At 44.6% G+C, this 14,481-nt stretch overlaps 1 protein-coding gene across 1 annotated transcript in view; it reads right to left on the bottom strand.

Annotated features, from left to right (window-relative positions):
- The window catches only part of antxr2a (ANTXR cell adhesion molecule 2a), a 56,187-nt gene extending 42,623 nt beyond the window's left edge, over window positions 1-13,564 (bottom strand). Inside the window, exons 1-10 of the mRNA XM_028414693.1 lie at window positions 13,086-13,564; window positions 9,295-9,366; window positions 6,730-6,801; window positions 6,547-6,628; window positions 6,354-6,458; window positions 6,185-6,253; window positions 5,262-5,342; window positions 2,858-2,918; window positions 2,513-2,608; window positions 1,106-1,175 (exon numbers count right to left, since the gene is read on the bottom strand). Of these exons, the coding sequence (XP_028270494.1) occupies window positions 1,106-1,175; window positions 2,513-2,608; window positions 2,858-2,918; window positions 5,262-5,342; window positions 6,185-6,253; window positions 6,354-6,458; window positions 6,547-6,628; window positions 6,730-6,801; window positions 9,295-9,366; window positions 13,086-13,264 (887 nt within the window). The 5' untranslated portion in view covers window positions 13,265-13,564. The remainder of the gene's footprint in view (window positions 1-1,105; window positions 1,176-2,512; window positions 2,609-2,857; window positions 2,919-5,261; window positions 5,343-6,184; window positions 6,254-6,353; window positions 6,459-6,546; window positions 6,629-6,729; window positions 6,802-9,294; window positions 9,367-13,085) is intronic.
- Window positions 13,565-14,481: the final 917 nt, after the last annotated feature.

A 14,481-nucleotide genomic window follows, 5' to 3' on the forward strand; every position in this document is an offset into this window, starting at 1 on the left:
TTATAAGAGATGCCGTTAAAATCAAACAATAGCGACGCAGCCGGGAGTAAAACGCATGTTTACACTGTTTTCACTTCAGTCGTCGTGGGGTTGTATGTATGGGCTGTTTTTCCTGTCTGTGCTGTTTACTGCGTCTTTATGCTGAAGTTTCAACATACAGCTGATTTATAGACTTAGGCGTTTGTTTATTTGAACGAAAAAAAAGACACAAAAAAAGAAAGAAAGAAAGAAAGAAATAAGCAGGAAAAATACAAACTGTGTAAAACCGAGAAGGATGAAGCATCTTCAGCAAACCTAAGAGCGACGCGGCTGATTTAAATAAAACACAGAAACACAACTGAACACAGAGGAGCGGGAAAACACCAGAAAAAAGGGAAATAAAATGAAAGAGGAAGTATGTGTGTGTGTGTGTCTGTGTCTGTGTGTGTGTCTGTCTGTGTGTGTGTGTGTCTGTGTGTGTGTCTGTGTGTGTGTGTGTGTCTGTATGTGTGTGTGTGTGTCTGTGTGTGTGTGTCTCTGTGCTGTGTGTGTGTGTGTGTGTGTGTGTGTCTGTGTGTGTGTGTGTGTCTGTACGTGTGTGTGTGTGTCTGTGTGTGTGTGTGTGTGTGTGTGTGTATCTGTGCTGTGTGTGTGTGTGTGTATGTGTGTGTGTTTGTGTCTCTCTGTGCTCTGTGTGTGTCTCTGTGCTGTGCTGTGTGTGTGTGTCTGTGTGTATGTGTGTGTGTTTGTGTCTCTCTGTGCTCTGTGTGTGTCTCTGTGCTGTGCTGTGTGTGTGTGTCTCTCTCTCTCTCCATGTGTGTGTGTGTCTCTGTCCTCTGTGTGTGTGTGTCATCCTTCTTTTCTTCCCTTCACTAGTTTATGGAAACATAATTTATAGAACAACATGCTAAATCTGGCCTTATTGTGTGCCGTGCCTGTCACACACATCTACAAAGATTTATTTATTTTATTTTTTTTGGCCCATGTAAAAATTGTTTTTCGTAGATAATTCAAAGAAGTTTTTTTTTCCAGCAAGGTATTGGTAAAGGACACGTATTTATACCTATATTTAATTACAATTATCAATAATATAATGATAATAATAATAATAATAATCAGCACTTACTGGCCGGCGTCGTACAGCTTGGGTGCAGGACACAGCAGGTAATCGTTGCGCACAGTGCTCGGTTTGTGATCTGAAAACAAAAGATTTATAATGAGCGGTGTGCATTTTTTTTTAAACATAAAAACTTTAACATGAAGGTTTTTCATCAGATTACAGCACAAAGTCAATAAAAAGTGTAACAGTGAACAGAACTCCACGATTCAACTGAGAAATTAAATAATTCATATTCAATTTTATTCTCTTTTATACATTAAAATCATTTCCTCACTGAGAAAAATAAAGAGAAAGATGATTTGATTATTATCTGAGTGTGTGTGTGTGTGTGTGTGCATCATCACAGGTTGACAAAAGGCCTGAACCATCTTCCTCCATCAGAGGTCGTTCAGATTATTGATAATATTTTTTCTTTCTGCTTGTCTGCTCCAACTGGTTTGGTGATGGAGAGGACTGTAGCATCTGTTTCACATATGTGGTGTGTGTTCCATAGTCGCCATGATGCTTGTCCATAATTATAAGGTGCCCCACTGTTAAAAAGGTCTGGACTGAACACATGCAAAAGCCAATAAGGGAATAAATAGCCCCAAGTGGGCGAATGTGAGACAGCCTAAACTGAGAAAGGACTAACAGGAAGACATCTGCTAATGGCCATTTCCTAATTTGGAGGAAGTTCTTATTTAAAAGAGAAAAAAAAGCTCAAGTATTTTAGTCCAGTTAGAAATGTTGAAAATCAAAAATAACTTGTCAAGCATGGGAGTGTTGTCATTGGCAGACGCCGGTCCCACAGATCCCACGGCCAAATGAGAGCTTTAAAAGATTGGCTTTGGGTGCCAAATCCCGTTTGCTTCCTGAAAAAGGATTTCTTAACAGAACAGACTGCAGGCTCGAAATAAGGAAGCACAGTGACCTACATAGCCCTGCTCCTTTTCTTCTGCTGAATTCTGTTCATATAGGATAAGGCGCCGCTGTGAGCGGTGACAGACACGTCGGCCAGGGCTTCGCTTGGACAGGCCTCTCATGTTTGTGAGTTACCTCACATAAGGAGTCTGTCTCTGCAACCTTTCCAAAATAAAACATAAAAAAATGAAAAAACAGACAGCTCCTAAACGAAGACACGTTCAGAGAACACAGCGGAGGCTGGACGCTGTCCTGTCAGAGCTGAGGCTCTTCATGATCACACAACTCCTTTGAGTTCTGTGGACATCATATAGCCCCGTCAGGTTCATCATGAAGATGAGTGTCAGTATTCTTAGTTAGTCTTATTTAATGTTTAAATTTTGCTAAATAGAGAGGTGACTTCCATCATCGTGCCTTCATGGACTGTCCTTGTATGAGTGTGAATGGACACTTGTTGTCTGGTTCAGACAGAACAAAACAGTGGAAACAGAAGTGGGGCTTTCCTCCACTCACTGATGGTTTGCTGGTTAATTATGAAGCTGCAGACGACGCCGTCATTGTTGCGTCCGCTGGTGAAGCCGTTCCCCCTGAGGACGATGTCGAAGGTCTCTGTGGAATGTAAACAAACAGCAGATAAAGAGTCTGAGGACGAACCTGCTGTATGTGGAGTCAGTCAGTGTCTTCCTGTGGTTTTTTTTAGGATATTCATGGACAAATGTCTGCTTTCTTAGGCGCAGTGAAGAGTTTTAGTCGCACAATTTCTCCTTGTTTCTATGCACAATCACCATTGCTTGAAACTGAGACAGCACACTAAAAAAAAGTGGGATTCCTGCAGAGGACAAATGTCTCTGCACTCACCATTGACACAGACACTGGAGGGCTCCACACTCAGGATCTCTGTGCACGATCGCTTTAATATCTGCAGGATGAGAGAAAAGAAAAAAAATAATAATGAAATGGGTATATTATTGCTTGAGGGCTAAAAAATAAATACATCAAGTCCCGGCCGTTATCAGCTCCGTCAACTTTAGAAAACAGATTAGGGTGCAACACCTGAGAAATGTCTGGGCCCTGCTGGCTAAAGCAGGAGACTGAACATCAGAACAGGAGGGAGAACAGCAGCTGTGTCAGCCTTTATGGGAAAATTATGCAAGACTATTACTGTTCCTCAGTTCTATTAAAAACCTCCGGGATCCTGCATTATCATATAAAGAGGCCTGTGTGAGCCCACTGTCATGGAGCTGCACTATCCGCTATGATTCAATAAATCAACAAAGGACAAACTATGCAAATCCCAGAACACAGTCGGTAAAAAGAAGCATATTAACTCCAATACAGGACACTTGAACCTTTCATCTGATGTTGGGAAAAGCTTCAATCAGCCGTGGAAGATGGACGTGTTTACAGCGGCCTTATTAAATATGACGGTTTGATATGGGACTGTTAGCAGAGGAGAGGGTTGTAGATGACAGCTGGGAAGAAAAAGATCTGCTGCTGCTGCTGCTGCTGCTGCTGTTCCTCCGAGCCACCATTTTCCTTTTTTTAATTACTTCCTTGGCAATTCCCAGGGAAAAAAATAGAAAAAAGGAAAATAAAACTAAACTGACTGTTTGCCTGCCTGAGCTTCAAATGACAGGAGCACCTCATATTTACATTAAGTGTAGATATGACAGAGCTTGGAGAGGTGGCACTAGCTCTCTGATAAAACAATCTGAAGTGTTTTGGACCTCTGAACGCTGAGATTAGAGGCCCCTTCTTGGTTCAATTCAAACAGCAGCTATTCATTTCTCTGGGATCTAGTGACAAACACTATTTGGGGGGCTGCAAGAGGGAAGAGAGGCAGCCATCCAAATATCCCAGGCAGTTTCTGAAAAGGATGAAGCTGCTGTGAAAACGTCCATGAGGGCATAAACTCTGAGGAATGCGTCACCAGAAAACATCCAAATATCTTCAGGTCTGCAGCCGCACTCAGCTGTGCAGCAGCAGCAGCTCCAAGACGTTAATGATGTGGCTTTAAAGGTTTTTTTCCATGAAGGGTCAGTGTGTGCAGCAGCTCGGCCTAGCAGTGTGCAGAAACACTCTTTCTGTGAGTTTTGTCATGCTGGTCACAGAGAGGCAGCGTGGATCCTGCAGCAAAAGGCTGCACAGATGATCTCAAATCCTCACAATCCAACAGAGAAGTGAGGAGGCCAAGCAGCGAGGAATCCAGCATTAGTAATCAGACAGGAATGCTCCTCCTCTTCTCTGCTGCACTCAGAGGACCAGCTTTTGTGGTGGTGTCACCCTGGGCATTCATGAACATACAACAATGCATTAATGCATGCACCTTAAGAAGAAGAGCAACCTGGCGCTCTGTCCTCTGTGTAGGAGAAACAAATCATCTCTTCTTCTAAATGTCTGCAATCAAATGAATCATATTTTCATGATAAGCAATAACAAAACTCAAATACAGGGGTGTATTTTTGTAATTCCTCCTACTGTAATGATCCAGGCCACCAGAGATATTAGACTATTTTCTGTATTTGTCATAAATTTGTGCAACCTGGCCTCCTTCCTGTGGTGTCTTCTGACATGACAGTCACTTTCAAAACATTTAAATCCCAGTTCAAAGTCCAAAAACACCCTTTGGCTGTGCCTCCTTCCAGCTGCATGTCCGACAGCTCTAAACACTGCCGGCCTGCGTCGGCTCTGACACAGATGTACGTCCAGCTCTGCAGGTCAGAGTGCGAGCTCAGCTCAAAAAAGCTCTGCCACACAAACACCCCCCCGCCCGCCTTGGCCGACAGCGTTCAAGCTAAAAGCTGCAGCAAGTGGAATATATCACTAATTGGCTGGCAGAGGACGAGGAGGCTGCGGGGGAAACTCTGTATAAACACCGCTAACGGGACTCGTGCAGCTATTCACTGACTGCAGTGAGAGTGAGATGTTGTTTTGGAGGCATTTATTCTGAAGTTTGCATCTGAAACGCTGCTGCACTCGACACAATAAACACACTGTAAGAGGGACATCATATGGAACTGGCTGTTCCCGCTCCAGAGACGTGAGGACATTTCTAACTGAGGACGCAACGAGCAGTTATTTCCACAGACAGTTTCCAAGCAGCTCAGCAGGAAGTTCACGGAGGTTTTGCTTTAATTTGTGACAATAAAGTCAAGAGTTTACTTCCAATCTACTCCATGATGAAACCCTTAAACTAAAATCCAAAGCTGTGCTGTTTGTTAGGACGTGGACACACAGACACACAGAGAGGAGGCGAACTTACAGAATTGACGATGCCTTTCAGAGCGTGGAAGCCATCTTTGACAGGAAACACATGGTCCTTGGTGTCCGCAATTTCAGCAAGCTGTTGGTATCATGAAAGAGAGGAGTAAACAAGGAGTAGCCCTGATTTACCGCAGCTTTCTTCTTTTCCTCTTTATGACTGAGCACTGTCTTTTCCCTTCATATCATGGGCAGGAGGAGACGTAGCAGATGGCATGACTGTGGCAAACACTTTGCTCAACTATGAAAAAAAAACAACACTGCAGCACAAACTGGGAGCAATATTGCCTTTGTTGTTTTTTTTTTTGACTTAATAAGAGGATGGTTACCAATGGTTACAAGGCACAAGCCACAAAATGAGTGCAGACATCAGTGACACGAGGAGGACAAACCCTGACACGGTGCAGCTCAGACCTGTGAGGTATGACTGCAGCAGAGGGCCGAGGACATTACAGCTCTACTCATGCTGATATTCTGCCTTTGTTTTTATTGTTTTTCATAATAATGTTGATATTTATTGTGCAATAAATGCCTATTTTATTTCACACAAGATGCTGATTGAACCCGTTCTCACTGCAGACAAAAGCCAGATGTCAGTGACTTTCTGTCCAGTGTAGCAGCGGCTCATTAAAAAGTTATTTATTGTTCAACAACTGATGCAAACATGTTCTCGTCGTTCTGTTTTTACTCTCCGAGTGCAACACATGCAACATCCTGTTGGGACTGAAACAGGGGCCTGTGCTGCATGCCTTCTCACTCACAAAAAGTATCATAATAAACAAGCAAAACTCAAAGAGCTTCAGTGTATACAGCCTGCAGACGTGTACAGTTTTAGGTGTAATGTCCCTTTACATGTCTTCTTCACAAAGCTAGCAGCACAGACAGTGTTTGCACTTCCTGTCTTCCTCTGATGCTCTCTCTTACCTGCTGCTCATCAAAGTCTTTGACGCCTACGCAGTAAACACGGGCGCCATATTTCCTGGCTTCATCGGCCTGCCGGTCAAAAAAAAGAGAGAGAAACACACACACACACACACACACCATGAAATGGACGTAGAAATAATAACAAAGAGAACCTCAGAATGAAGCTCACCTCCTTTATGGTGAGTTCATGAACATAAACCGAGAGTTTCCCGTCTGTCAAAGCCAGGATGATGCTGGAAGACTTGATGGACTGCTGCTGTATCTGCGCTGTGGCCTGCAAGGTGCAAATGAAGGACAAACTCTGGATGTGAGGACTGTACACAGTCACATGTAAAATGAGAGGAGAGGTGCGGTAAACTGACCTCCTTCATTCCCTCATGCATGTATGTTTCACCTGCTGGATACACGTCCCGCAGACGCTCCAGGCCCTCTTCAACCTGGTGCCTGAAAATAAAGATTTAAAGGTTTTGGTGCACATGTTCCAACATGTTCCCTCAATCAGTGTCAGCAGATTCAGAGAGGAGTGTGGCTGCAGCTTAGAGTACCTCTCTCCAGTCAGAGGCAGCAGGACTTCGGCTCGGCCCGAGAAGACGATGAAAGACACTCTCATTCTCGGACTAAAAGACAAAAAAACAAACTTATTATTTTTTTTCCTTACTCCATGAAATCATCACTTCTTTTCTTCCTCACCACAGCCTGTCATAAAAACTGCAGAATACCGACAGCTTTAAATACAAACGTTTACATGAGTTCCGTTAAAGAGAATTAAAGACGCATCAGTAATGAAGCAAACAGAAGGGGCTCTCTTAATGTCAACTAATATTAGTGTATGACTTAAAGCAGCTTCTGTGGGGCTGAGGATGTGATTAATCAGACAGGAAACATGTTGTGACGATGAGTCACACGTAAACACACACACACACACTTCCTGCTGCATATAAATAACACTGTATGTATCCTGTACCTGTGACTTTTTAAGGGTGTTGGGGACACTGGACGCTCTGATCAGCGTCTCTGACCGCAGTCTTTCATCCAATGTCTTAAATAAGAACTCTCACTCACCGGCTCATGAATATTAACAGATTTCTTTGGCAAACACAGCAGGTTTCTGAGTAAATAACCTCCACGAATTTACCATAAATCTAGTTATAAATATTATGAGATTAGACAAGACTATTCTCTCTGTTAAATAAATAAATAAATAAATAAATAAATAAATAAATGCAAATTCAGCCGATGCCCATGAAGTTTCTAATTATTACAGGAACAAATACTAAAGCTATTCTCATTCAAAACATTATTTTAATCTATATATAGATATTTGGATTTTTTTCGAACATGCCCAGTCGCCTTTTGTTCCTTATTTCTTTTTGTGTGAGGACTACCGCCGAACAAACTCATGTTGGAGGAGATGACAGAGGAGAGCCAGACGCTCTCTACCCACAGCCGAAAAAACGTTCCCTCACACCAGTGTGGGAGTTTTCTGTAAACACAAAGTGTTGGTAGTACGACACCCAAGTCTGCAGGAAAATGCTGACCGACAGGAACGCCACCTTCTCCTCCATCTTCCCTGCACATTTCTCCACAGCAGTTTGGAGTCTTAGTTCTTTTTACATGAAGTATGTTCTCTCTCCTGGTTATTTGTTCGGCAGCGCTGAAGGAGTGATAACAAGATCAATCTGACTGACAGCATTGGTTTTTGTAGCTTTTCAGAGATGCCGATAATCAATGATTAAATTCTTTCAGGGGCAGCCGGCTTTCTAGGTTCATATTATGTTGATTTGAGGGTTTCTACACCACTCATACCTGTAACCATCAGTATGTGTAGAGGGTCCTAATTAGGCAATAATAAGATAAATATATTTCCCGCTGCTGCTACAGACACAATGCACGCGGATGCCATCCCATCATGGAGTGAGTGAAACTTCAGATAATTAAGCGTACAAGTGTTTCCTTCAGAGATCCGAAGCCTTTCAGAGCATAAGGAGAGGTGCTGATATTTCTCACCCACATGACACATGGCCAAGTCGCGATCCTCCCCCGCAAACATAGCACAATCTTTAAGCCACACGGCCAGATTTGGCAAGGGAGCGGTAGCAGCCGTATACATCCACATCCTGTCTGCAAGTTTCATAGAGTCATATGTGGACTAAAAACTCACCACGCTCAAGTCACGGATGAGAAATCGTGGGTGGTGCCTTAACGACGAACTTTAGGTTTTTCAGAGGGGCTTGTGTGATGGTATGATGTGTGCAGCATGGAGATCTTTTCTATTTTTTTTTTTTTCCAAGAAAGACTTGGGATAAAGAGGCACCGGTGCCAAGGACAAATCAGAGGGTGGTGGTGGGATTTCTTTTTTCTTTGAGGAGGAGGTGGGGGGGGGTGATAAGGGAGTCCAGTTTGCTCCACATGGCGGAACAGAAGTGCTCTTGGTGAGCGAGCATTGTTTAGCAGATTGTCCTCGTCGCCTTCCAGTGTTCTTTTGCTTTACTGTACATTGTCTGCCTGTCAGCCGTTCTGTGGTGGAAGCAGGGGATAAGTGTGGAGCCGGACCCCCCCGGTGCAAATGGCCATTCTCACAGCCCAGAAGACTGCTCCTCTCTGCCACCCACTCCCACCTGGTGCCTTTGCTATTTTCTTCAACCAACCACTTCATTCTGGCTGGGTCGCTACCGTCTGTACTGTGCTGGCAGGCGCCGTTTGACTCAAACGTTATGCAAGCTGAATGTTTCAAGCCGTTTCTGTGGTTTTGTCTTTTTAATGAATTATGAGCAAAAATAAAAGGACGTCGGGGGATTTTTTTTTTTTTGCAAAATGATAGTTTGTAAAAGTGGAGGGAAGTGTTGTAAAACTGTGCGGCAGGATGCAGCGAACGTGGATGTGGGCTCGGTGATCTCATAAAAGCTTCACCGGGATGTTAAACAGATATAAAACAAAGGCATTCAGACAAATGTGTCCATCTGTTTCCACAACTTATAACCCTGTGTTTTCATTTCCTGCTGTCTGTCACCTCCTCTCATCAGATTAGAAGGTTTCAGTGATTTATTGTTCTCGGCTAAACGTGAGATAGTAATAGATTATAGTATCACAGTGATTTCATCAGAACTCACCTCACAAATCGGTCAGTAAGGTTCTTCACAAACGAGTAAATCTCAAACCAATTATCAGAGACGCTTCCAGACCTGAAAGGAGAAACAACAACAACATTAACAGTGAGCTCTCCGCTCGTCACAGGCAGCAGATTGTGGAGTAGAACACTGTACAGTATCTGTGCTTTGTACAGCAGCCACAGTTGGACATTAACACCGGCCACATGCTGGATAATTGTACCGTTAAGTCTGTGTACTATGGCAGTCGCCTCAGCTGTGAGAACCCTCTAATGTTCACATAATGTTTGCCTTCATGTACATCAAGACACACACATTACTTTCAGATTGAAAAAAAGGATTCAGGAAGTGGAGCTAAAGAGAGAGAGAACAAAACATGAGAGTGACATCAGGTCGCACTGCGTCTTCCACTAACGCTCATTAAGACCCTTAAGACGCTAGAGCGGGATTCGGGCCGTATCTGGATATATCCGGCTAGATCTCGATCCACCTCTCGGAGGTGGACGTGATACTTCCAGTTCACAGGGACAGTCGTATGTAAACAACCATTGAACTACGACAGCTTTGCCCCGAGTTTATTTTCGACAAGGCTACAAAGGAATAAACTGCTTTTTGAACCAAAAAAAGCGAAAGAACGAGCAACACGGGACGAAAAAAACGCATGCGCACACGTGGTCCTACTGCAGCCTGAACGGACTTTGTATATTACGAGGCGCCACCTAGTGGTTTGGAGGACAGCAAAGAAGCCGGGTTAAGCTGGATTGAGCGCGGACACGTGTGTGATTTGAAAATAGGTCTGAACGTATCCAGCTTAAAGGCTATCTGGATTCAATCCTACTCTAGCTGGGCTGATTTTCTCCAGTGTTAAACGGGGCCTTAGACTAAAAAACAATGCATACACTGTGTCCCTGTACCCAAGGACAAACCAGGGTTAGCTGGGTGTCGACCTGTAGCCCCTGGCCCCTCTCATACATCGATAAGTCAGCACAGTCTTACCACAATGAACACCCGGTGTGTAAAATGTGCCCTTGGTGTAACGACAGAGGTAATTAAACCAATAATTACAATTCTATGTATGTGCAGGGAGAACATAAAACAGAAGAGTTTGACCATTAGGAAGCTCATCTTTCATGCCACCTCTTCCTCCTCCCCGCTGCATACAGACAAGGTCACACATCGGAGGGAGGAGGCGAGGAGGAACGTTCCACAGCACTGAGACAATATTGGAGAGTCGGGTGTAATTAGCAGCGGTTAATTGTGGTTGGTTTGACAGTTAAAGTGCAGGATCTTAATGTGGACATGATCTTTGTTTGATGCGATATGTTGGAGATTCACTCTGACTTCCGTGTGAAGGCTCAGAGTGAATCACTCGTTTTACTCATAACACAGATTATTCTGCTTTTCCTGATTTACCAATAGTGATCCCCTCATTGTATTAACTTCTAAAGGTCTAGGCTCAGGTCTATGGAGTGTTTGTATGATACTTTATGGACAAACCAGTAGAAAATGTTCCTGTTTCCACACTTTTAGTCCCAAACTTCCTCTCATTGTTGCAGGATTAGAGCATATCATGAGGATTTAGATGTCTAACACCTGACCTCATCACACTTTACACATGTTTAATGGGCTGTCCACATACTTTTGGCCGTATAGGGTTTTTTAGTACAGTGTGAACGGGTCTCTTAGAGGCACAGACAAGAGTGTTTATAACGTAGCTGCAGAATAAATCGTTGTTACATAAACCATCAGACGACCACTGCAGCTGATCTTTGAGCACAAACTGCTGACATTAAGACTTCATTACAGTCTTATCAGCGCAGTCAGGAAACCCAACAGTAGCGGAGGCATTTTATCTGCAGACACAGATCACACAGTAAACATACAACAAGATCTGACACAGCACAGATTTGACTTTTACACTCCACACATATATAAACCTGCACATTTAAAGCAGAACACACAACTTGTAAACGCACACTAAATGACAAAAACAGACCAAGATTTATATGCTCGGTGTGTGTGTGTGTGTAATCTTGGTCATCATCCTGTAATTTGGCCGTTTAGATGAGGGTGTGGTAGTTTAGAAATGGGTCAGGAGAGCACTGTTTCGACTCCAGAGTCCTGAGCAGTGGCATGTTTCCAAGCTGGGGGAGGACAGGATTGAAAACAGTTGCTGTCAGGGCTGTAAATTCTGCACAATATTCTGGAGGTCTTTTTTTTGTTTTGCATGACGCTACTGCTGCACGGCAGGGTTTTGCTGAACTGGCTGAATCTGGCTGTGAAGTTTCTGTATGTCTGTCTGAAGCAGCACAAAGACACAGGAAGTGGTGCCGTGCCAAACAACGATCCAAATGGTGACACAACTCATGAGTCACACGCAGCATTCAAACACATGTCAGGGCACTATTTCTCTGTGAGGATAAAAAAAAAGAAGGTCGTACACACATTTCCAGTGGTTAATTAATCATGTCAGGTCACAGAGAGCGTTTTAAAGACCCACACATGAGCTCACCGTGCTGCCAGAGGAAGGGCGTGATCTCTGGACAAATCCACTGACACAAGATGGCTGCTTGCATCAGTGCAACAGGGTGCTTACCCTGCGGTTTATCAAACTTTTTGACAAAGTTCAGACTTGTGTGGATACAGGGGCTTCATCACAGCGTCTGTTCTCTTCCCTGTATGTAAGAGCATCACATCACGTCATACGATCAGCGGCCAGAGCCGCAACATCCAAGAGCCGAGTTACTGATGAAATGTTACCAACAATTCAGTGTTTGCAGCTTTCTATCAATTTTATAATCATGAAGGCATAACCTTACAGCTGGCCATGCATCCTGGTCAACATCCTGTTATTGTTTAGCACAGGTTGCTGCAGCTGTACACTGGTCTGAAGTCAGCAAACACCCGCTGTTTCTGTCGATGTTCTATGAATTTACCCACTGACTCGGGACCTTGAAGCATCGAGTGGATTTCATTCTTGGTGTCATAGACTAAGTGAACTGTTGCTCCATATTCATATGACAGCATGTTGCTGGCTGCACCTCCATGATTGAGGCAAGGTCTAAGGTTCAGCCTTTAAATCATGCTCGGCTGGTACAAAGTCACTTTAAGTCATTTGTATTCGGCACTGTGACGCTCAGCTTGAGCTTCAGCCAATCACCCCCACTACCTGCCTTGATGCACTGAGCTACTGGGACAGTTTGAATACAGTCATGTGTCCCATCAGGACAGATCTGCAGCTGCAAGGACTCACTCCCATCCAGCACCCCTGGAAGCTGCCATGATGGAACTGAACTGAAAACACCATGACTGCCCTAAACATCTCACAAAGCAGCGGCACCTCCATCCACCTCTGAGCCTCCATCCACATCTCTCCTCCATCCACCTCTCTCCTCCATCCACCTCTGAGCCTCCATCCACATCTGAGCCTCCATCCACATCTGAGCCTCCATCCACCTCTGAGCCTCCATCCACCTCTGAGCCTCCATCCACATCTGAGCCTCCATCCACCTCTTTGCCTCCATCCACCTCTATCCTCCATCCACCTCTGTGCCTCCATCCACCTCTATCCTCCATCCACCTCTATCCTCCATCCACCTCTGAGCCTCCATCCACATCTGAGCCTCCATCCACCTCTGAGCCTCCATCCACATCTGTCCTCCATCCACCTCTGCCCTCTCCTCCCCCTCGGGCTCTCAACACAGCTTCTACATGTTATTGTCTGTTGTGGAGGCTTGTTGCTCCATCTTCTCCCACCCAGCAGCCACTTCACCGCCATGTTTTCTTACACTTACTTGTCTAAAACAAAGTAGAGGTCGTAGGCTCCGTGACAGGAGGCTTCTTCTGCCCGGCAGGACGAAGCGAACAGCCCGAAGAGGACCACCGCAGCCACCGCCGCTGAAGTCCAGCGCCTCTGTCCGCCAACAAGTTTTTCCTCCGCGGCGGAGAAACAACGTGACAACTTTTCCAACATGTTCACCACAGAAAGCACAAAAGCAAAGAGTTCAAACAGAAAGTTTCACAGAGTGCGGAGCCTGTGGGACACGACGTGTTCGCGCAGCAGTGTGACCAGCTTCATGTCAAAATCCTCCCAAAACAACAGGTCACTGCAACATGTAGGGAAGCACCGCAGCGACGTCAGCAGCTGCGGTTTCTACATCTTCCTGAGTCACAGCTCGCTCACACCGTCCATAACCCGAACAATGGAGGCTCCGCCGGCCACAACACAGCCGGAGATAAGAAGAGGAGCCGCGAACTTCAGCCTGAAGTACCGAGAAAAGTTAGGGCGCCTTCACGGCCTCCTCACAGGCTCGTACTTCTGATCTCCACAGGCGATAAAGTTATTAACACAGGGATTTAAGGCTTTATTAAAGCGTGGAGCTGATGTTTTCCTAATGATGTTCATCTGTAACAGGACACTGACTGGGCACTGATATATAAACATTTATTTTAATATAAAAACACCAGGATTATCCAGGAAGTCCGGTGCAGATCTGCATCCTTTACAATCATTGAATAAACATGCGACCATTAAACGACTCACGCAGGTTAATAAACTAATGCAAACCTAACAGACGTGACTAAAAAAAATAAAAAATAAGGTGCTCAACAGTGAACGCATCATTCACCTAACTGCCTCTGCTGGAATCAGTCATCTCTGTCCTTCACACATGTCCTTAAACGCCTCACCGGAGCACAAGGAAAACTGTCACGGAAACGTTTTTGTCCAACTTCAGATTCCGATCTTTCCAACGGTACCAGAAGGCCTCATCAGCCCAGGGCGCTTCAGTGCGCATGTACGAGCTGAAAGCAGCTGCTGACACACACCCTGAACATCTGCAGCTATCAGCGTTTGCATAAGAGGGTAATGTAGCCTGCTGATGTTTCACAGTGGTGGAAAGTAACTAAGTATTTGTACTTATGTCCATTTTTATGTATTTCTACTTTACTTAAGTAAAAGTAATAGTGATACTTTCTCCTCTGACTCCATGCTGCAGCTGTCACCTGTCCTTTCTCCTCCACTACATGTCTCCAGTGTCTGTAGTTCCTTGTTCCATGTGATGAACACAGTGCTGGACTGATGTGAGGTCAGACTCTGCATGGAGCTGGTGTCACGCTGCCAGCTGTGTTTCTATAATGAGCCTCAGTCATGATGCCGGTGCTCTGGCTCAGTGAGCTAACTAGTTAGCT

This window comes from Parambassis ranga, chromosome 9, assembly GCF_900634625.1.
Source record: "Parambassis ranga chromosome 9, fParRan2.1, whole genome shotgun sequence".
Lineage (NCBI taxonomy): Eukaryota > Metazoa > Chordata > Actinopteri > Ambassidae > Parambassis > Parambassis ranga.